This window comes from Carettochelys insculpta, chromosome 30 (genome assembly GCF_033958435.1).
Source record: "Carettochelys insculpta isolate YL-2023 chromosome 30, ASM3395843v1, whole genome shotgun sequence".
Classification (NCBI taxonomy): domain Eukaryota; kingdom Metazoa; phylum Chordata; order Testudines; family Carettochelyidae; genus Carettochelys; species Carettochelys insculpta.
In genome coordinates, this window is record NC_134166.1 from 11,260,446 (window position 1) to 11,280,900 (window position 20,455).

The 20,455-nt window shown below is 57.9% G+C and overlaps 3 protein-coding genes across 3 annotated transcripts; 2 read left to right on the forward strand and 1 right to left on the reverse strand.

Moving 5' to 3' along the window:
- Nucleotides 1–21: 21 nt before the first annotated feature.
- Nucleotides 22–13,667, forward strand: LOC142003851 (uncharacterized). The gene is made up of 7 exons (XM_074981175.1): nt 22–124; nt 2,175–2,838; nt 3,518–4,650; nt 4,836–4,956; nt 5,506–6,141; nt 6,691–6,848; nt 7,191–13,667. The coding sequence occupies exons 2-7, from the start codon at nt 2,181–2,183 to the stop codon at nt 7,197–7,199; spliced, it is 2,715 nt and encodes a 904-aa protein (XP_074837276.1). The 5' UTR covers nt 22–124; nt 2,175–2,180; the 3' UTR covers nt 7,200–13,667.
- A 100-nt stretch (nt 13,668–13,767) lies between these two features.
- Nucleotides 13,768–17,334, reverse strand: LOC142003668 (uncharacterized). Its single transcript, XM_074980811.1, has 4 exons — nt 17,213–17,334; nt 16,998–17,095; nt 16,405–16,554; nt 13,768–16,056 (listed from the first exon to the last, which is right to left on the reverse strand). Exons 1-4 carry the CDS (start codon nt 17,280–17,282, stop codon nt 14,932–14,934), a joined length of 1,443 nt encoding a protein of 480 aa, XP_074836912.1. The 5' UTR covers nt 17,283–17,334; the 3' UTR covers nt 13,768–14,931.
- A 203-nt stretch (nt 17,335–17,537) lies between these two features.
- LOC142003669 (uncharacterized) lies at nt 17,538–19,325 on the forward strand. Its single transcript, XM_074980812.1, has 4 exons — nt 17,538–17,667; nt 17,785–17,882; nt 18,281–18,430; nt 18,543–19,325. Exons 1-4 carry the CDS (start codon nt 17,598–17,600, stop codon nt 18,972–18,974), a joined length of 750 nt encoding a protein of 249 aa, XP_074836913.1. The 5' UTR covers nt 17,538–17,597; the 3' UTR covers nt 18,975–19,325.
- Nucleotides 19,326–20,455: the final 1,130 nt, after the last annotated feature.

Genomic DNA, 20,455 nt, shown 5'->3' on the forward strand with positions numbered 1-20,455 from the left:
GGCGGCGAGTTGGGCCTGTGCCCCTTGTTGCCGTGGGCCGAGCCCTGTTCCTGGTGACCAAGGGGCCTCCCGCATCCTCGCCAGGAGTCCTCCGGGTACCCGCGACCGGCGGGCGGAGAGCGACGTACGGGAGAGGCGGGGCCGGGCCGGGGCCTGGGGACAGGGGGCTCTGGGCGAGCGGGGTGGCGGGGCTGGGTCAAGGGGCAGCGGGCGCAGCGTTGGGGGTGGGGGGTGGGGGGCAGGCGGGGGGCTGGGGTGAGAGGGTAGCAGGGCTGGGCTGGGCTGTGGGGCAGGGGAATGGGGCTGGATAATGGGGCAGGGAAGTGGGGCCAGGCAATAAGGGTGTGTCTACACGTAGAGCGCTCCTGGACTCGTTTATTTCGAAGTAACTGCCACACACAAAAGGCGTTTCAGCATCGCATTCCCACGCAGCTCTTTCCGAGTACGGCACCCACACGCAGCAGAGCCTGCTTTGAAGTAGAGCCATTTAATGGCACCACAAGATTCCTGCTGTGCATGAGCAACCCGCATGGACGCTGCAGATCGATGTTCTACGGCACCAGGATGCGTGACGCTGTGTGATGCCTTTGGGCTTTCTTCAAAACTGGTGCTATTCCTTGTCATATCAGCACCTGTTTTGAAACAGCTGCTTTGAAACAAAAAGCAGTCAAGTAGCACTTTAAAGACTAGCAAAATGGTTTATTAGGTGAGCTTTCGTGGGACAGACCCACTTCTTCAGACCATAGCCAGACCAGACCAGACTCAATATTTAAGACACAGAGAACCAAAAACAGTAAGCTAGGAGGATAAATCAGAAAAAGATAATCAAGGTGAGCAAATCAGAGAGTGGAGGGGTGGGGGGGAAGATCAAGAATTAGATTGAGCCAACTATGCAGACAAGCCCCTCCACGAAAGCTCACCTAATAAACCATTTTGCTAGTCTTTAAAATGCTACTTGACTGCTTTTTGTTTTGATAGCGTATGGACTAGCACGGCTTCCTCTTTGTTGCTGTTTTGAAATAGGCGCTGTTCCTCCTTTAATGAGGTTTACCTTTTTCACAATAAGCCAGATGCTCTTTTGAAATTATTTTAAACGAGCAGTTATGTTGCGTAGACAGGAGCAAAGTTATTTTGAAATAGCGGCTGTTATTGCAACATGACTTTGCTGCGTAGATGTATTGCAACAGACCAGGAGGTGGGTTTGGGAGCTGGGGCGGATGGGGATGGGGCGAGGCAACAGAGCCAGGGAGCAAGGTACTGGAGCGGATGGGTGGGGAGCAGTGTTCCCTGGATGCTGTATGGCCAATCAGGAGAGAATCAAATTGGGCCCAGTTGGTTAGCAGAGCACCCACAGCTGTTTTTTTTTCCTGTTAGTGGTGCGCATTTACGCATGCCTCAGTGCCTGCAAAACAATTATTTCACACATGGATGGAAAAAGTCTGTAGAAAGATTAGAGGAAGCATTGTCAGGGCAGTGTCTGTCTTGTCTGGGGGCGGAGAGCTAGGTTATGAATCGGTAGACTGTGAACTGTGCACAGAGGTGGATGAGCAGGGGGGGTGGGGAGAGGCCTGTCTGGGCCGAGAGGCAGGCAGTTGGGTAAGCAGGAAGGCCAGGGACAGGGAGCTGGATAATGAGACTCAGGCGAAAGGCTCTGGGTTGTGTGGTCGCAGGCCAAGATGTGGGCTATGGGCAGTGTTCCTTCTAATTTTTTGCATCCATGTGTGGGATCAAGTTTTGTTTTTTGCACCAAGGCATAAGCTACTGTGCACCACCAGTGGAACACATGCTGCTTGATGGCTGTGGGCGCTTTGCTAATCAGCTGGGTGGCATTGGACTCTCCTGGATGGTCAAGCACAGGGCGTACAGGGAACATGGGTTATGGAGTAAGGAGTTGATGGTGAGGGTGGATAAGCAGAGAAAGGGTATGGTATGGCCAGGGGGAGAAGGGGATAGGTTATGGGTTGGAGGAAGGGAATTAGGCATAAGTTGCCCACTTCCCAGTGCCTCCAGGCCTGTGCTTTACCTGCACATAACCCCACCCCAGCTTGCTTACCTGTGCATACCCCTCCCATCCTGAGAATTTACCTTACCTGAGCGCTCTCCACCCCAATCTGTGCATAATTCCCCATCCCCAGGGATGTGCCTTCCCAGCATATATTCTCTTTTCTCTGCAGGCGCACATGTTTCCAGCAAATTCCCCCCTCTCTGTTGGTACACACGCACCAGGAGAACAGGATTTTCTCCCTGCTGCATGCAAGCTGTTTCCACAGCAGCCAACTCCGTGTGGTGATCCCCTCCCACCAGGTGCTATGCATCGGGACCGGCCCCCAGAGCGGGCAGCCAGCTGGCCAGCTGATCATGTCATGGTGCTCATTTCCTACTGGGCAGAGGCGGCTGCTGTGCACGACCTGGGCTCCCATGGCAGGAACAGGATTGTCTACGATGGCATTTCCCAGCGCCTGTCCAAGCTGGGCATCTACCGCACTGGGGACCAATGCCGGGAGAAAATGAAAGCCCTGAAGGTGGCATATCGCAAGGCCAAGGAGAACAATGCATCTGGGAGGCCTCCCATGCGCTGCCCCTTCTACGAGGAGATGGACCAGATCATGCAGCGCTGTGTCAGCACCCGCGCCAGCCTCCTGGCAGAGAGTGGCGAGGAACCTGGCGGCACATACAAGCAGGAGAGCATGGCCGCACTGGAGAACTGGGGGGGCCCAGCTTCCGATCAGTGGGAGACTCAGGCCCCTGAGAGCTGGGGATGTGAGCTGTTGGGTGAGGTGCAGGCTGTGCAGGTGAAGGAGGAGGAGGCATCCACGGATGAGCTGCCCCCAGAGCCTCGTAAGGCCCCTTGCTAAAGGGTTGCTGGGCAAGGTTCTGTCTCATTTTAACCACCTAGGTGTGGAATGAATTTTGTTATGTGCTCCAAACTGGCGGAGATGTGAGCCACATCACCCCATAGTGGGTCACGCAACAAATTCATGTGCTGAGAGGTCTGGAGTGTGGAAGGGGACTCGGGGCTGGGGGAGAGGCTGGTTAGGAGTCCTACTGAGTGGCTTTGGGGATGGGCAGCTTGGGGTGCGGTCAGCGCCAAGGCTGTGATAGAGGAACTGGACCTCCTGTCCTTCAACTCCCCACCCAGGTGTCTCCCTGCACCAGCAACTCAGTTTTGGGGGAAGAGCGCATCTCCCATGGCAACAGCAGGTCCATGGGTGGGCTGGGCTGGGCTAAGTCTGGCTCTGGGGAAAGGAATTTGACCTCACCCAGAGCCCAGAGAATGTGTGCAGTGCTTACTGGGCTCTTAAATTGTTTACAGCTTAGAGGGAACTGGATGCTAGAGTCAGTACTGTCCTTCCAGAAGAGTGCTGGTAGGTGGGGTCCTTGTGGAGGACCTTGGCCTATAGTGCGCAGAGGTTCTGCTTTCTCTGGATGAGATGTGGGGTTAACTCTGCTAGTAAAGGGGGCGTGTGCCCGGCCAGGTGTGCAGCATGTCCTCATTCTCCGCTCTCGCTCTCTCCAGGCCCTTCCCCAGTTGCATCAGCAGAGCCACAACCAGCCTCCCAGAAGCTGGTCTCGGCGCTGGACCGGCTCGTGCACCTCCGGGCCAAGAAGCGCAAGGCCCGGGAGGATGGCCCACAGGAGACACCACAAAGCCCCAACCAGAAGCAAGGGCGCAGCCAGCTGGAGCTGAAGCGGGCGCGTCGAGCTGGTGGGTGGCGGGCAGACGAGAGGCAGAGCCTGGCCGAGTTCATCCAGCACGACCGGGAGATGCGGCGGGAGGACCGGGAGTTCCAGGCCCAGCTGCTGGAGAAGCTCTTTCAGAAACAGCTGGAGATGTTGGGGACCCTGGCCCAGTCCACACCCCCAGTGCAGGAGCCACAGCCGGTGGGGCGGGAGGGAGCTGGAGCCAGGGGCGGGCTCCATGCCCCCGCTGTGCTGGAGCAGGGTGTGCGAGCACAGGCCAAGGGGCTGGAGGCCGAGGCGGGCAGCCCTGCCCCTGCAGGGGCCCTGGAACAAGCAGGGAAAACCCCCCAGGCCGTGCAGTATTGGACAGCAGACGAGATCCTGCGCTGGCTGGTGCCGCAGCAACCGCTGAATGGGCAGCAGCCCTGGGGGGAGCGGGTTCGGGAGGGTCAGCCGGGCCTCTCAGCCCCTCTGGCCTCACGTGGAGTGGGGGAAGCCGGGGAGACGGAGCCCAATCTGGCCTTGTCCAGAGGAGTGACTGACACCTGCCAGGGTTCTGGTGGGCCGGGGGGAGTCTGTCCTCTCCCCGCCCTCCCTGGGGAAGCCCAGCAAGGCCAGGCCAGCCTGGATGCCAGCGGTGATGGTGCCAAGGCGAAGGGAGTCGTCCTGCACCACGACGACATGGAGACGCAACGCCGGCGCTTCCGGGGCTTCCGCTACCAGGAGGCAGAGGGGCCCCGGGAGGTTTACGGCCGCCTGCAGGAACTGTCCCGTCGCTGGCTGCAGCCGGAGACCCGCACCAAGGAGCAGATGCTGGAGCTGCTGGTTGTGGAGCAGTTCCTGAGCCTCCTGCCCATGGAAATGCAGATCTGGGTGCGGGAGCGGGGCCCGGGGAGCGGCCAGGAGGCCGTAGCTCTGGCCGAAGAGTTCCAGTTCGCTCCCCAGGAGCCTGGGCGGCAGCAGCCCCAGGTGAGCCCGCAGGATCCTGCATCATTCATGGGCACATGGAGTGAGTGTGCTGAGGGTTGGCCCCGGGCTCGCTGCCCGTCCTGTCCCTGGTGCAGGGGATGTTGTGTGGCTCCATGACATGGGGCTGCGCTGAGCCGGGCACCAGGCCCAGACTAGAGGGCACTGAGGGCCACTCGTTGTTCCAGGTGCCTGTCCAGGAAGGTGCCGGGGATGTGGATGTGGTGCAGCAGGCTGTGCTGGCCAAGCAGCTGAGGGCGTGCCAGGGGGCCAGCGCGCAGGAGAACGGCTGGCGTGGCGGCTCCTTGGGTGAGTGCTCCTGTCCACAGGGTTGGAGCTGGCTGGCTGTAAATGGCCAGGGCCTCTAGCCCAGGGCTGGGGGCTCGGCCAGGGTGGTCACAGGGGACTAGCAGGAGCTCCCCTGAGTTGCCCGCATACCAGCTGGTGAGCTTCTGCGCCTGGGCAGCCGGCAGCATGTGGCGCACTGAGCCTGAGGGCCCTCAGTGTGAGCAGGGCCAGCAGCAGCAAGGTGTGAGTCTGACGTTTCCCCACTCTCCCGCCCGTGGGCTGAGTGCACTGCATGGGGGAGGGTCACTGTGCCTGTGCCCTGGCTGAGGAGGGGCCAGGGCATGAAGGGAATGTCTCAGAGCAACTAGGCTGAATCACGGCCACGGGCTTCTGCACTCAGCTCCCATGAGGCAGGGCCACGCTCTCATCCCCCTTTCAGAGCTAGGGCCAGAGCCGGGACTGGCCAGAGGTCCCAGGGAGACTGGTGCAGAGGGGTGAACCCAGCTCCCCAGTGCCTTGCGTGGTCCCTTGGCCTCTCGAGCAGTAACTCTTGGTGATTTTTGCTCCCAGGTTCCATGGCGTGTGCTCCACTGATGCAGAGACTGAGCCTGGGGGCGACTGAGCCTGCAGCTCTTCAGCCCCTGTGTGACAGAGAGAGCTCCATGCAGGCATTGCAAGTGGAGAACGGCTTAGAGCCCCTGCAGAGCACCAGGCCCCTGCGGCAAGCAGAGAAGAACACTGCCCCAGTGCTGCCTCCAGCAGCTGTGAAGGCCAGAGAGCCATGTGGTGCTGGCCCCGGAGGGCACATGGGGACGGGCAGCGTGTCACAGGGCAGAGCCACCACGCAAGGGCACAGCAGCGTCTCGGAGGCTCCGAATGGGGTTATGCGGCTGCCTGTGCCCCGTCCTCCGTGTGAGCAGCAGAGCCCTGCTAGCCACATGCAGCCAGATCGCACTGGCTCCAAGGGGGACAGGATCTGCAGCTCCCAGCACAGGAGCGCCGGCCGCACGTCCCCAGAGCTTGATGGCCCCTTCCTCAGGGATGGCCTGGTGACATCACTGGACTCCCCATGGGACAGAGAGGGCAGTGCAGAGAGAGCGCCAGAGGGTTGTGTAGCCTGCCCGGGGGCACGGCCCCGCTGCCTGGGCTGCACGGTGCTGCGGGCCGAGCTGGATGCTGCCCGGGAGGAACTAAGAATCACCCAAGGTAGGTGCTGGCCACCAGCGGCCCCAGGGGTGTTGGGCTGCTGTCAGAGACAGCTCTGTCTCCAGCCAGGGCCTGACAGCAGCAAACAGACCCCAGATGGGCTCAGCACCTGCAGGCCGCTGGATCCAAGTGGGGAGAGGCAGCACCTCTGGGGATCAGCTCCAGGTTGGCCCTGTTGCCAGGGGTAGGGGAGAGCTCAGTGCAAAGTCCCAGCCCTGGTGCCTGAGCTCAGGGATTTACTCCATGGGGCAGGAGATCTGACTGGAGCAGCCCATGGAGACAGAGTCACAGTCCCAGACTGATACATGCACCAGTGGAGCAACTCCACCAGCAGGCAGCGCTGCTGCGGGATTGGGTGCGGTTTTGGGGGGGTGTTCTGCCAACTCCTGTACCAGGGTGGCAGTAGAAGGCTGTCTACCCCTCGGCTGGTCCTCTCAGCAAGTGGCAGTAGCTGGTGGTTAACCCAGAGACTGGTCAGGAGGGAGTGGGCAGGGAGATGGGTACTCTTCTCAGCCACATGGCGAGACCCAGTCAGTGTTTGTTCTGCAGCTTCCACCCTGTATGGGCTCAGCGGCGCCCACCTGCAGGGCCTGGCCGAAGCCCTGGGCACCATTGCACGCATCCTGAATGACAGGAAGCTGACAACAACGAAACCCCCCTGGGCCGCAGCCGAGAGTCCTGATGTGGGCCTGCCCCGACCAACACATGTAAGTGCCCAGCCAGAGCAACAGCTGCGGTGGGGCCCAGCCCCGCCTGGCCTGGACAGACTAAGAGCTGCCTTGGGCACAAGGCTGCCTGTGCTCGGGCTGCACAGGGCCAGGAGAGCTCACCCTGGGAGGGGTCACTATGCTGGGAAGTTTCCTTTCTCTGCCCCTGCCCAGTGTCTTGCCAGTCCCAGCTGAGTCGGTTCCTTGCATCCACCCTGTGCTGGATGCAGGGCTCTGAGCATAAGGAACAGAGACAAGCTCCTTGCCTGAACCCGGTGCCTAGTATGGGGGCTCACGGGCTAAGCCAACCAGCTCCTGTTCTCACTCTGTTCCTTCCTGCAGCTCTCCTGAAGCCCAAGTGCCTGGTGCGCAGCTGGCCATGGCCTAGCACCCCAGTGCCCGCCACGTGTTCAGCAGCAGCATAGGCAGTGCCAGCAGAAGCTGACTATCTCCCACTTGGCCCTGGGGGCCCCGCTCCAGCCCAGAGCCGCTGGCATCGAGAACCTGCATCATGGAGGCCTTGGACAGGACCCGAGTGGCACTGGGCCAGCGGTCCTGGGAGTTGGATCCAGCAGGGCTTGTGGTGAACCCTGGCAGCTGGTGTCTCCTCACTGGACTTTCGAGGGAGCCTTTCCTACTTCAGTAGCTTTTTGATATGATGTCCCCAAAGCCCTCTATTCCCCTTCTCTTCTCAGGTTGGTCTCAGTAAAGCAGTGTGCAGTGCTCTGGGCCCCATAGGTGCAGAATGCAGGCAGAGGCCCTGGGTCCGGGCCGGCTGTGGCCGTTGTTCTGGAACAGACTGTTTTGCTGTCTCCCTTGGCCCAGTAGCAGCCTGTGCTCTCAGTGGGAGTGCTGGGTGCTCAGCACTTTGTCCCAATCTCCTGGCCCCTCACTGCGATGGGGCAGAGGGGCTAAGGGCAGAGTCCTGGCCCCTAGCAGTGCAGGGCCTGTGGGATGCTGCTTGCACACACCAGCTGGACCGTTGTTCCAAGGGACCTACCTGCCAGGAGGCAGCTGGCACCCCAAGCTCTGTTGGTGCCCATTCCCCTCAGTGCAACCCTTACAGGTCTTCCTCTGTCTCCAGCCAGAGGAACCCATCCCTTTCCTGGCTCTAGCCTCCCCTGCTGGGCAGGGGTCAGAACCACAGGGCAGGCAGAGAACAGGTTTGTGCTGAAGGGCTGTGCCACTCTCCTCAGGGAACCCAGACTCCCAACTCCCTGCGTTACATCTGTGCTCCACGGAGAGGGAGCTTTGCCTGGAGCATGACAGCTCCCTGCCCCTTCTGGTCTGTCCACCTCACCAGCAAATGCCTTGAGCCTCTGCCTTGCTGGGCATCCCAAATCTTGTCTCTGCAGTGTCCAATCCCTCCTACGGCCACTCACAGAAACCAGGTTCGCTCCCTCCAAGGAGACAGAGCCCACCCCTGTCTGTTAGCTGAGCCAAGGTCCTGCCCTGGGATGCACAGCACTGAGACGGTTTTGTGATCAGACAATGTTTAATAATAGAGAATGCAAAGGGAAGAAAGGAAGACGCGAGAGGAAAAGGTTACAAACACAATAAAGGAATATGCTTTGTAGTGCCTGAAACTTAACTCTAATAAACTGAATCCTTCCATAAACCACTTTCTGGCTGCCAATATCTCCTGCCCTTCAGACCTGTGCCCGTTAGGTGGGGGATAGCTGAGAGCTCTCTCCTTCCCTGGCTATATATAGCCCAGTGAACCCTTGATGTGTGCCTCTCCTCCTCAGTGCCCTGCTTCTCCAGTTGCTTTGATGTATTGCCAGTGTCTGTGTTATCCTGTTCTGGAGACACAGGTATCCAGGCCAAACGCCCTTTCTTTATCTTATGCATGCAGTGCCTCTACAGCGGGACCCACACATATGCAGCCCTGCCACCCCCAGGCAAAGGCACAAGGGACAATGGGTCACTGGGTTTTAACGACACAATTTGGCTGAATATGCTGGCAAGGGATGTTGTTCAGCCTTTGCTGTTTGGCCGGAAGGGTCTCTTAGGCTCATGTCTCAGCTTTTACGGTGCTGTGGGAAGGAGGCTGCAGGTCCGAACTCTTGCTTCAGGAGAGGGCAGCTGTGGCTACGTTTTTTCCTCCCTTTAATAGGCACAACTTCCATGGCATATGCTTGACATGTCGTACTCCAACCCAGCATTTTGGAGTTAGTGCCTCTGGTTTTGTGTACCTACACCAGTGGAGATGGGCCAGTTAGAGCCTGGAGTTCTGTGCGAAGAATGACCCCGTAGTTTATTGCCCATAAAATAATGTGACAGGAACTGACTTCTCCTGAACAGAATTCCTTCAGGATTGCATGGGGATGCTTTCTTCCCTGGGCTTGCACCAGTATTGCACTTAAACCGCTGACTGGTGCAGCTCTGTGGAATTCAAATGTTTTGTCCAAATCTGGCCAGCCAGAACAGGTTGTTCAGACAAGACTTCCTTTAGCAAAGCCCTCCTGACGAGCCTTTGGCCACAGGACATTGGTTTTGTCATCTTCCGAAGTCCCTCAGGGTGGACACAATGCATCTCAGCCCGTTCACGTCAGTAGCGTGAACCTAGGAAAGGTCTGAGTAGGACAGTTAACAATTTCCAAGGTTTGCTGCTCCTCTGTGTGTTCAAACCAGAGAATTGTGGCTGTTCCTGTTTCTGATTTAGATGCTTTTACTGTAATAGCTGCATCTCTGAGTTTTGAAAATTCACACCCCAAGTGTCTCTTGTGAAGTGTGAATTTTCACTGCAGTTGCTAGATCAGTGAGACATGCTCCTGCACAGTCCTGTAATCTGTTTTATTACAGACAGTTGATTGACAAGAGGCCCCTCCTGTAATTAACCCCCAAAGTAATATTTTAAACTCAGGAAGTTCCATGTCTGAAATAAAAGCAGACTTCTTTTGTGCCTCATCTAAAAGAATCTGCCAGCATCCTTTTGCCAGGTCAATCTTCCTTGGCTCTTTCGCTTTGCCTAAAGCATCTAGCATGTCATCACTTTGGGGCATATGGCATCCAGCTGGCACTGTGGTTGCATTAAGGTTCCTCTAAGCAATGCAGAACCCTGGCTGTCCCCTTCCTGCAAGGCTGGGTCTCAGGGGGTTTCCTTCTACCCCTGCCCCCCACTACACACACAATGACTGCAGCCAGGTTTCTGGCTTTATTCACACAGCCTGCCCCTGTCCAACTGAGCTTATTCATGAGTTAGTGCTTATCTGTCCCAGGCTCTTTCCAGCTGTGGCTGCTCTGAGTCACCTCCATGTCTTCTGCACTGGTCTGGGCATGCCTCGCACCCAGCCATCAGCTGTGACAAAATCTGCTGACCCCTACTTGGCTGAAAATAGTGATGAAGCAGGCCTTGGTCACTGCCTCAACCTCTGTGTTAGACTAAAAGGTGTGGGAACGCCTGAGGCAGAACCCACCCACTACCACCAAGATGGAGTTCTCCCTGCTCTTCACGTCACTGACGAAGCTGTTGGACAGAACTGACCCCGTGGAACTCCACTTGTTATTCCCTTCCAGCGTGACTGGGAACCATTAATAACTACTCTCTGTAAATAGTTATCCAATCAGTTACATACTCACCTCATAGTAGCCTCATCTAGGTTGCATTTCCCTAGTCTACTGATAAATCATATGTCACTGTTATCAAATGCCTTACTGAAGTCCACCGCTTCTCCTTTATCCACAAAGCTCGTTACCCTATCAATGAAAGTTAGCGGTTTGGTTTGATATAATTTGATCTTGACAAGTCCATGCTGTTCCCTAGCGCCTGATTATCGTCCAGATGTTTGCAGATGGATTCCTTATTTGTTCCATCATATTTCTTGGCACTGAAGTTAAGCGCTGACTGGTCCGTAATTTCCTGAGTTGGCCTTATTTCCCTTTTTGTAGATGGGCACTGTATTTGCCCTTTTCTATTCTTTTAGAATCTCTCCTGACTTCCATGATTTTTCAAAGATGATAGCTAGTGGGTCTGATACCTCCTTTAGCAGCTCCTTAAGTACACTAGGATGCATTTCATCAGGCCCTAGTAACTTAAAGACCTCTGTCTTTTTCTAAGTAACCGTTGTTTTCCATCCCTATTTTAATTTCTTGACTTTGCTCACTTCCACTCGCATTCACTATGTTCAGTCACTTCATGAACCTTCTTGGTGAAGACTGAAACAAAGAGATCATTGAGTATCTTTGCCATTTCCACATTTTCTGTTACCATTTCTTCCTCTGATTGAGCAATGGCCCATGCTGTCTTTGATCTTCCTCATGCTTCTAATAAATTCATGGAATGTTTTCTTGTTTCCCTTTATGGATCAAGCTCATTTTGTGCTTTTTGCCTTCCTAATTTTGCCCCTCGATTCTTGTGTTATTTGTTTATATTCCTCCTTTGACATAATTTCCACTTTTTATACATTTTTGGTTTGATGTTTGGTCATTCAAAGTCTTCTGGCTAAGCCGAGTTCGTCTCTTGCAAACTTCCCATCCTTCCTATGCAGAGGAATGGTTTGCTCTTGTGCCTTTAGTAAGGTGCCTTTGAAAAACTGCTAACTGTCTTCAAATGATTTTTCTCATAGTCTTGCTATCCAAGATGGGTAAGGGCTCAGCCTTCCAAGTTTACTGGAGTCGGCCTTCCTGAAATCCACTGTCTTTATTTTGCTGTTCTCCTTTCTACTGCTCCTTACAATCATGAATATCATGTTAGGATCACTGTTACCCAAGTTGCTTGCTACTTTCAAGTTCTCAACGTGTTCCTATTTGTTAAATCAAACTTAGAACAGCTTCCCCCAGTAGCTTTCTCTACCTTCTGAACTTAAAAAAAAGTTGTCTCCAGCACATTCCAAGAACTCATTGGATAATCCCTTTTAACCTCACCCAGAGACTCTCAATAGGCTTGTCTCCTATGTCCGTCTCAGCCTCAGTCTGAGTATATGCAAACCCTCCTCCCTTTTTTCCCTGCCTGACCTATCCTTCCTGTCCAAACTGTAGCCTTCTGTATCAATACTCCAACCAAGTGTTTTATCCCACCAAGTCTCAGTGACTGCAAATATGTTATTCCTGTGTTTATTAGCATTAACTTTTTCCTGTTTATTCCCCATATGTCTTGCATTTATATACAGACAACTTGATACTGATTTGCTTTTACCTTCCAGTTCTGCCTTGTCCTTCCTTTATGTCTGATATTACAGCCCATGCTCCCTCCCATTTCTGACCTATCTCCTAGGTCTCCATGCCTTTCGTTTGCCTGTGGGCTTTGGTCACCTGCTGTCAAACCTAATTTAAAGCCCTCCTCACTAGGTTAGCCAGTCTGTATCCAAATACTCTCCTACCCTTCCTAGATAGGTGAATCCCATCTCTGTTTAACAGTCCTTAAAACAGCATCCCATGCTCCAGAAAGCCAAAGCTCTCCTGGCAACACCATCGCTGCAGCCAGACGTTCACCACCAGTATGCACATCTCTGCCTGGGCCTCTGACCAGAAGGACTGAAGAGGACACCACCTGCACTCCAAACTCCTTCACCCATACCCCCAGAGTGCTGTAGTCACTCGCGATCTGCTCAGGGTCACACCTTGCAGTATCATTCATGCCCACGTGGATGAGGAGCAGAGGGTAGTAGGCAGAGGGCTAGGTGATCCTTGACAATCCCTCTGTAATATCTCAGATATGGGCCCCTTGCATGCAGCATACCTCCTGAGACGTCATGTCAGGGCAAGAGATGGGTGCCTCCATCCCACTCGGAAGGGATTCTCTGAACCCCACAGCCATGTGTGTCCTCCTCACAGTGGTGCTTGCAGACCTCCCAGCCTTGGGGGTGCATAGCTTCTCTACCTGAGAGGCTGATTCCTCAGCTCTGGTATCCAGAGCAGCATAACGTTCTCCAGAACCATGGTAGAAGCGTTGAGAGCAGAGGTGGAGCACTGCCTGCTGTGAGAAGTAATCAGCTGTCAGCGTCCCCCTTGAGACAGAGCCATCCCCTCCTCCACCAGGGATGTGCCAGCGGTCCCCTGGAGCTGGATAGATTCTTCAGCCTTAAATGCCCCCTTGGGGATACTCTCCAGGAATTCCTCATGAGCTTGAATGTTCCTCAGCCTAATCACTTCCTCCTGCACCTTCCCCACCTGCTTTCCGACAGATTCCACTAGCAGGCAACTTTCATCCTGGAGTTCAGTATGAGGGAAATGTGAGTCACCATCTCTGCAAAACCACACCGGGGTGTGGGTAGAGGCAGGCATGGTCAGGCAATCTGTCTGGCTACAGGCGCAGGTAGAGGACACAGGAACAGTGCTGGCACAGGTGACACGAGTCTTCCTAACCATGGTAGGACTCCCTCGGATTCCCCCTCACAAACTGACATGAGCAGACCCATGCTGGTCACAAGCTCCTGCTAGTCACCGGGCCTCTGGCTTTTAAAACCTGCCCTCCCTCCTTGGTCCATCCGACCCGCTGGTGAGTTGGGGGGCTCAAACACTCTCCCCCCCCAGCCAGAACAAGGTCTCCTCTCCCTAGCATGGCGTCCCCACAGTGATGGGCCAGACCTCGCTTTGGGACACATCTGGCAAGGCCCCTTTCTGTGCAGATGTGCAGTGTAAACCCAGGTCAGAGCCCTGCCAGTCCGTCAATCCCTCCTTCCCCACCCAGGCCTCGTTGCCCTGCTGTGGCACCGCAGCTGTGTCTCACAGACAGCCGGGGACGTGCCCAGCACCCATTACCACCACTCCACTCACCCTTTGCAGTCCCCAAGCCCCAGCACCCAGCTTGTCCCTTCCCCTTCACAACCTAACGTGCTATCCTGCTTCTTTCTGCTTTCCACCCTGGTACCACAGCCTGTCTCAGCCACCACTCCTTCCCCAGCCCAAACCCTGTCTCCACCCCCCGCCAGCCTGCCGCCATGGACTCCACAGCTCATTCGTCTGGGACCAGGCCCTTCCCCACAGCTCCCCTCTCACAGCTAGGTAAGTATCACCGCCCAAGGAGGAGCACTGCACCCACTCAAACTCCACCAGCCGACTTAGCGGTGATGGGGAGCTGCCCTGGTCTGACTGGCTGTGAGGGGTTGGGTCACAGAGATCCTCTTGAGTCTGTCACTTGATGGGCTGGTCACAGCCCCGAACCTGCTCTCTGGGGCACCCACCACCCACCTGCTGGGCCACAGGCACTGGTGTCTCCAGCACAGGCACAAAGTTGGGGTCACAGCCCTCGACAGAGCAACACGGGAGGGCTGGGAGGGCTCAGCCGCAGGACGCGACACAGCCCCAGGTGCGCAGACGCCAGGCCAGAACTCCAGCCACATCCATTTACACAGTGTAAAGCTTGTCCAGAGCAGGCTCAGCCCGCATCTGTGCCCTATCAATGTAAGCGAGATACGCCAGCTGGTTCCCCCACCCCAGCCTGCCCCAGACAGTCATTCACACGGGGTTGGTTGATAAATACAAAGGAGTTTAGTGAGTATGAACCATAAGATTTCTGTCACGGCAGAAGTGAGCAGACAGGTCGAAGTAAGTTACTAAGCAGAAGAAAACCCAACTCGCCAGCTGAGCCTAAGACACTGTGAACTTGTTACAAATCAGAGCTCCTCACCCAGGTTCATAGGTCAGGGAAAGTCCATCATGGGCCAGAGCCCTCTGTTCAGACCAGGTCCAGCTGTTCACCACCCCCATCCTTACAGCCCCTTTGGTTCCAGATGTTCTCATGGATCCCAGGGATGGGGAGTCAGGGAAGACAGCCGAAGACAATCTTTGTTCACTTCCCCTTCTATACATTTTCCTCAGGGTGGGAGCCGTGTTCCACCCTCTCCCCGCGGAAAAGCACAATGCTCCACTGAATTTCAGCGTCCGTGACGTGCTCACTGGCTTCGAAGACAGTTCTGCCCCTCAGCTGTCCCTGCTCCTGGCTCTGTGTCCTGCTGGGCCGACAACGGGCTTTTCCCAGCCTGAACACGCTGACAGTGATAGTCCAGGCACACCCAAACCAGACACAGATGGGCACAAGCTCTGCAGCGACAGCTCACAGGAAAGATTTTGCGTTAAGTGCATTGGAGTTAGGCACCGGCACAACCCCACAAAGAACATGACTTACGCTGTCACCCTGACATCACCACCAGCTCCACGCTCCCATTGCCCCCGCTGGGGCCAGACCCAGGTGAGGGGTCAAGGGAGCGAGGGCAGCCTCTGCCCACCAGCTTGTCTGAGCTTGGGGGAGCACAGTAGCCTCTGAGTACCCGCAAACTAGTGGTGGGGGGAACAGCGATGATGGGTGCCTTAGTGCTCCACCTGGGGAGCCCAGTTCTAGCCCCCTCCCCCAGCACCCAGGCAAAGCAGCAGTGCTGCCAGAACCCCAGTCTGCTGCAGAAGGGAAACTGCCCCCCGTGCTCCGGTATCTGGGGGAGGCATCAGCCTCCCGTGAACCCTGATACCCTGGAGATGGGCCCATGGCCCCTGAAGTCCAATAGTGAAGAGAGGGGTAAGTTCCTTCTGCACCCCAAAACCCAGGAGAGGGAGCACTGGCCTCTGCACCCCCATATCGGGGAGAGGCATTGCTCCTGCATGTACTGCACTGCCCTGGAAACTCTGCACTGCCCCCTGTGTCCTGCAAGCCAGGAGGGGGGGTTGCACCCTGGGGGGCCCCCGAACCTGGGGGCGCTGCCAGGGAAGGGCCAGGCTCTGGCCTGGGGGAGGCAGGAGGGGTGTTTGGAGGGGTTGAGGCAGAGCTGAGTCTGGGCTCTCCCCTGGGCTGGGAGGCCCTGTGCAGCTCCTGCCGCCCAGCGATGGTGCAACTATCCTCCCAGGAGTCAGCATAGACCAGGCCTTCCTCCACCTCCTCCTCCTCCTCCTGCTCCCAGGGCACCTCATCATCCTCCCAGAGATGGTCCCCCAGGCAGCGGTAGCAGAACTCCAGCCAGCACTCCGGGCACTCCACCAGGGGGCAGCCGAGCCCCGTGTGGCTCACCAGGGCCTGGCACTCGGGACAGGCCCGCAGCGAGGGGCAGCCTTTGACGGATGAGTCGGGGGCCTGGATCTTGGGGGCGTCGTACAGCGCAGCTTGCAGGGCACACCAGGGGTTGGAGCAGGACTCGCTCTGGGCTGGAGGATCCGGCCAGTCCATGTGGCAGTCCCAGCAGAAGCAGTACAGCGTCCCGGCCTGCTGGGAGCAGGGCAGGCAGGGCGTGCGCAAGGGCCCAGGCTCCAGGCGCTGGACAAGGTGCTGGCAGTGCGGGCACTGGGGGGGCAGAATGAGGGGCTTAGCTCCTGGGGTCTATTGCCCCAGGCTCTGAGCTGCCAGTGTCCCAGGGCTCGGCCCAGTCAGGCTCACTAGGGACCCCCTCCCTCTCCCCCCCGCCAAATGCCATAAAGGGACTTAACAGTCACAGCTGCTGTCCCAAGGTTTTCGGCTGGGAATTTCTGTAGGCTTTGTGTTAATCCAGTGTCTGTCCGTCCGTCCAGGCACCCACGTATCCACCCCCGACACACCCCTTTACTCACTGCCCGACACAGTCACCCATCCACCAGAGCCACTGAGACCCCCCCATGGAGCTGCTGGGGTCCCCTCCCTTCCCCCAGGACTCACCGGGCGGTACCTGCCCCTGGCCCCCTCCTGCACCAGGATTTGGGCCTCCAGCCTGGCACGGATCTCATCGGAGAAGTGCCCGAGTTTGCGCAGCTCCTGCCAGAGCCACGGGGAGTCCAGGCAGCGCGGGCAGCGGAAGGAGGTGATGCCCTGGATGGGAAGCGGGGGAGCTGGATCAGCCTCCAAGTCTCCCTTGCAGCCCCTCCCCCACCTCTCCCCTTCTGTCTTCCCCCCTCCAGCCTCCTGCCCTTCCCCAGCACCCCAGCTCACCCTGAGCCCCACCCCCTCCCCCACCTCTCCACATCCAACCCCCCCGGCACCCCAACCCCTCCCTTCCCATCACCCCCACTGATCTCTCTCCTCCCCCTCATCACTCCCCACCCAGTCCCTCTGGCAACCTCGAACCACCCTTTCCCCATCAGCCCCGGCTGACCCCTCCCTACACCCCCTTTCCCTGGAACCCCCCACACAGCCGCCCTCAACAGGCCCCACATCTGCTCTGAACCTCCAGCCCCCTCCACCGCCCATCCCCCACTCTCCTCGCTTTCCATTCCTGCAGCCCCCTCGCCCCAGCCCCAGGGGAGGGGGGTTACCTGGTCCAGCAGCGCCTGCACCCAGCCCTGCAGCCCAGCCGCGTTCACCCAGTGCCCGCAGGACGCCAGCCCCGGCGGCTCCCCGGGGGACCCCACGCCTAGAGGGAGGCAGAGGGGGGAGGGTGAAACGGGGCCCAAAGGCCCTGGTAGCGCGGCCCCTCCCGCAGGGACGGCCCCAAAGGGGTCCCGCGCCGTGGGGAGGGGAGGGGTCTCACCTGGGGCCCCCCCAGAGGGGCAGATCAGCTGGAACTGCTCGGCCAGCGCCCGCCACTGCCCCGACGCCATCGCAGGCACCGACCGTCCCGGGCTGGGAGCCGCCCGCGGGGCACCCGCCCGCTTTCGCTTTCGCCCTCCCCGCGGCGCCCCGCTGCTGGGGCGTTCGTTGCACCCCGGGCCCCGGGGCTGGGCAAAGGCGGCGGCAGGTTGCGCCCCGGCAGCCCCAGGGGCGTTCGCCCAGCCGGGCGGGGGCAGGAGAGCCCCGGGCCGGGCCGGGCCGGGCCGGGGGCTGCGGGTGGGAGCGGGGCGCCGCGGAGAGGGCGAAAGCGAAAGCGGGCGGGTGCCCTGCGGGCGACTCCCAGCCCGAGACGGTCGGTGCCTGCGATGGCGTCGGGGCAGTGGCGGGCGCTGGCCGAGCAGTTCCAGCTGATCTGCCCCTCTGGGGGGGCCCCAGGTGAGACCCCTCCCCTCCCCACGGCGCGGGGCGCCTTTGGGGCCGTCCCTGCGGGAGGGGCCGCGCTACCAGGGCCTTTGGGCCCCGTTTCACCCTCCCCCCTCTGCCTCCCTCCAGGCGTGGGGTCCCCCGGGGCGCTGCCGGGGCTGGCGTCCTGCGGGCACTGGGTGAACGTGGCTGGGCTGCAGGGCTGGGTGCAGGCGCTGCTGGACCAGGTAACCCCCCTCCCCTGGGGCTGGGGGGAGATGGGGGGGGTGCTGCAGGAATGGAAAGCGAGGAGAGTGGGGGATGGGCGGTGGAAGGGGGCTGGAGCTTCAGAGCAGATGTGGGGCCTGTTGAGAGCGGCTGTGTGGGGGGTGCCAGGGAAAGGGGGTGTGGGGAGGGGTCAGCTGGGGCTGATGGGGAAGCGGGGAGCATTAGACGCACCCTGGGGGACTGGATGGGGAGGGGAAGGGGGCTCAGAGGGGAGGGATCAGGTGTTCTGAGGGGGAAGGGGTCTGGGGTGGAAGAGGGGAGTCAGGGAGAGGCAGGGGTGGGCAGGTGGGAGTTGGGGGCGGGGCGGAAGCGCAGGGTAAAATTGGCAGCTGATTTGGCTCCCCACATTCCCGTCCAGGGCATCCCCTCGTTCCGCTGCCCGCGCTGCCCAGAATCCCCGTGGCTCTGGCAGGAGCTGTGCAAACTTGGGCTCTTCACTGATGAGGCCCGTGCCAGGCTGGAGGCCCAAATCCTGGTGCAGGAGGGGGCGACGGGCAGCTACCGCCAGGTGAGTTTTGTGGGGGGGGGGGAGAGGAGACCCCAGCCCCCCTTTCCCGGCCCTGGCTGGGATTTGGAATGTGGGGTCTCCGTAGCTGACAATACCTCATTCTGCCCCCCAGTGCCCGCGCTGCCAGCGTCTCGTCCAGCGCCTGGAACCTGGGCCCTTGCGCACCCCCTGCCTGCCCTGCTCCCAGCAGGCCAGGAGGCTGTACTGCTTCTGCTGGGGCTGCGGCAGGGACTGGCCAGACACCTCACCTCACGCTGATCCACGCTGCCCCCTGCAGGCTGCACTGCATGATGCCCCCAAGATCCAGGCCCCCCCATCCTCCCTCCATGGCTGCCCCTCGCTGCGGGCCTGTCCCCGTTGTTACGCCCTTCTGAGCCACACCCTGCAAGGCTACCCCAGTGTGATCTGCCCTGAATGCCACTGTGTGTTCTGCTACCGCTGCCTGGGGCTATCCGGAGGGCACCGGCTTCCCTGTCAGATTGCTGACAGGCAGCTGGTCTGTGGGAGGGAGGCAGTAACCCTATTGCCCATGGGAGCTCAGTAGTGCCCTGTGTCATGAGCTGAATCCTGAGGCTTTGGAGAGGGGGCATGAGGGGACTGCTCTGCCCTCCCTCCCAGGCTGTCATTGGGGGCAGGGGTTTCCTCTCCCTGTCACTGCAGCCCCTGATATGGAGAGTTGCGGTCATGGCTGGGGCTGTTAGGTGCTACCCAGTGTAATACAGTGCAAGCAACTCATGAGTCTGAATGAGTGAATCAAATCGCAGTGAATAAAGAGGGCAAGAATGAGGAGGGGGTGGGGAGTGGATGACCCTAGATGGACTGAGCCTTCCCTGTAGTCCTGTGTAATGGACATTGTGATTTCAGACATGAGCTTTAATTAAAAACCTTTAAATGAAAGAAATTCCAAAGTCAAAATCTTTGGTGTGGTTGACTAATGGTTGATGTGTGGGTATATGAGGATGGAGGGATGAATGGGTGCGTGTCTGTGGATGAATGGATGGACATGTGAGGGGGGATGAAAGAATGAACAGGGATGAGTGTGTATGAATAGATGTGGACGGGTGCAGGGGGATGAATGGATGGATGGCTGTGTGTAGAAGAATGAATGAATGAGTGTGTGTGTTTACATGTGAGTGTGAATGGATGTAGATGGGTGTGTGGGATGAATAAATGGGTGTGTAGGATGAATAGATGTGGGAGAGATGAATGGGTGAACAGGTGTGTGTGTATGAATGGATGTAGATGGGTGTGTGGGATGAATGTGTGTGTGAGGGGTGAATAAATGGGTGTGTAGGATGAATAGATGTAGGGGGCATGAATGGATGGACAGGGACATGTGCATATCAATGGATATAGATGGGTGTGGGGGATGAATGAGTTGGGGGGGTGACTGGATGGGTCTGTGGGATGGATGGGTGTGTGGTTGGATGGATGGTGTAGGATGAATGTGTGTGTGTGTGGCGGGGGGATGAATAGATGAATGTGTGAGATGAACGGATGTGTGAGGATGACTGGATGGATGGATGTGCGGGATGAATGGGTGCGTGAGGGGGCAGTGAATGCATGGATGTGTATATGGGGGGATGGATGGGTGAATGGATGTGAGGTGGAAGAAATGGAAGTATGGGTATTTTGGGGTGAGGAATGGATAGTTGGGGCAAAAGGGGGACAAATGGATAGACAGATGATTGTGCATTAGGAGGGATAGATGGATACTAAATCAAAATTCAAACTTAAGAAATCCCGAGCCTGTACCCCTCTGACTCTGGCTGCAATTGTTAAGTCATAGGGTTTCAAGGGAGTCCCCATCTGGTTGGGCAGGGAGCCCCAGCATGGGGATACTGAGAGCTCAGAGCGTGGGGAAATAGACTACCACAGTCCAGTGGTCAGCGTCTCCTTTGTCTCCTCTCAGTGCCTGCACTGCCAGCACCTGGACCCCAAGATCCTGTATGCCCCCGGCATGCCCTGATCCCAGTGGTCTGGGGGATGAACTGCTCCTGCTGGGGCTGCCAGATTGACAGTCCT

Coding starts and splice junctions, on each gene's coding strand:
- LOC142003668 (XM_074980811.1), bottom strand. CDS start 17,282: ATGGCGTCGGGGCAGTGGCGGGCGCTGGCCGAGCAGTTCCAGCTGATC. Junction 17,096..17,212: donor CCCCTCTGGGGGGGCCCCAG/GTGAGACCCCTC, acceptor GCCTCCCTCTAG/GCGTGGGGTCCCCCGGGGAG. Junction 16,057..16,404: donor CCAGGGGCAGGTACCGCCCG/GTGAGTCCTGGG, acceptor CTGCCCCCCCAG/TGCCCGCACTGCCAGCACCT.
- LOC142003851 (XM_074981175.1), top strand. CDS start 2,181: ATGTTTCCAGCAAATTCCCCCCTCTCTGTTGGTACACACGCACCAGGA. Junction 4,651..4,835: donor CTGGGCGGCAGCAGCCCCAG/GTGAGCCCGCAG, acceptor TCGTTGTTCCAG/GTGCCTGTCCAGGAAGGTGC. Junction 6,142..6,690: donor GGAACTAAGAATCACCCAAG/GTAGGTGCTGGC, acceptor TTTGTTCTGCAG/CTTCCACCCTGTATGGGCTC.
- LOC142003669 (XM_074980812.1), top strand. CDS start 17,598: ATGGCGTCGGGGCAGTGGCGGGCGCTGGCCGAGCAGTTCCAGCTGATC. Junction 17,668..17,784: donor CCCCTCTGGGGGGGCCCCAG/GTGAGACCCCTC, acceptor GCCTCCCTCCAG/GCGTGGGGTCCCCCGGGGCG. Junction 18,431..18,542: donor CGACGGGCAGCTACCGCCAG/GTGAGTTTTGTG, acceptor TCTGCCCCCCAG/TGCCCGCGCTGCCAGCGTCT.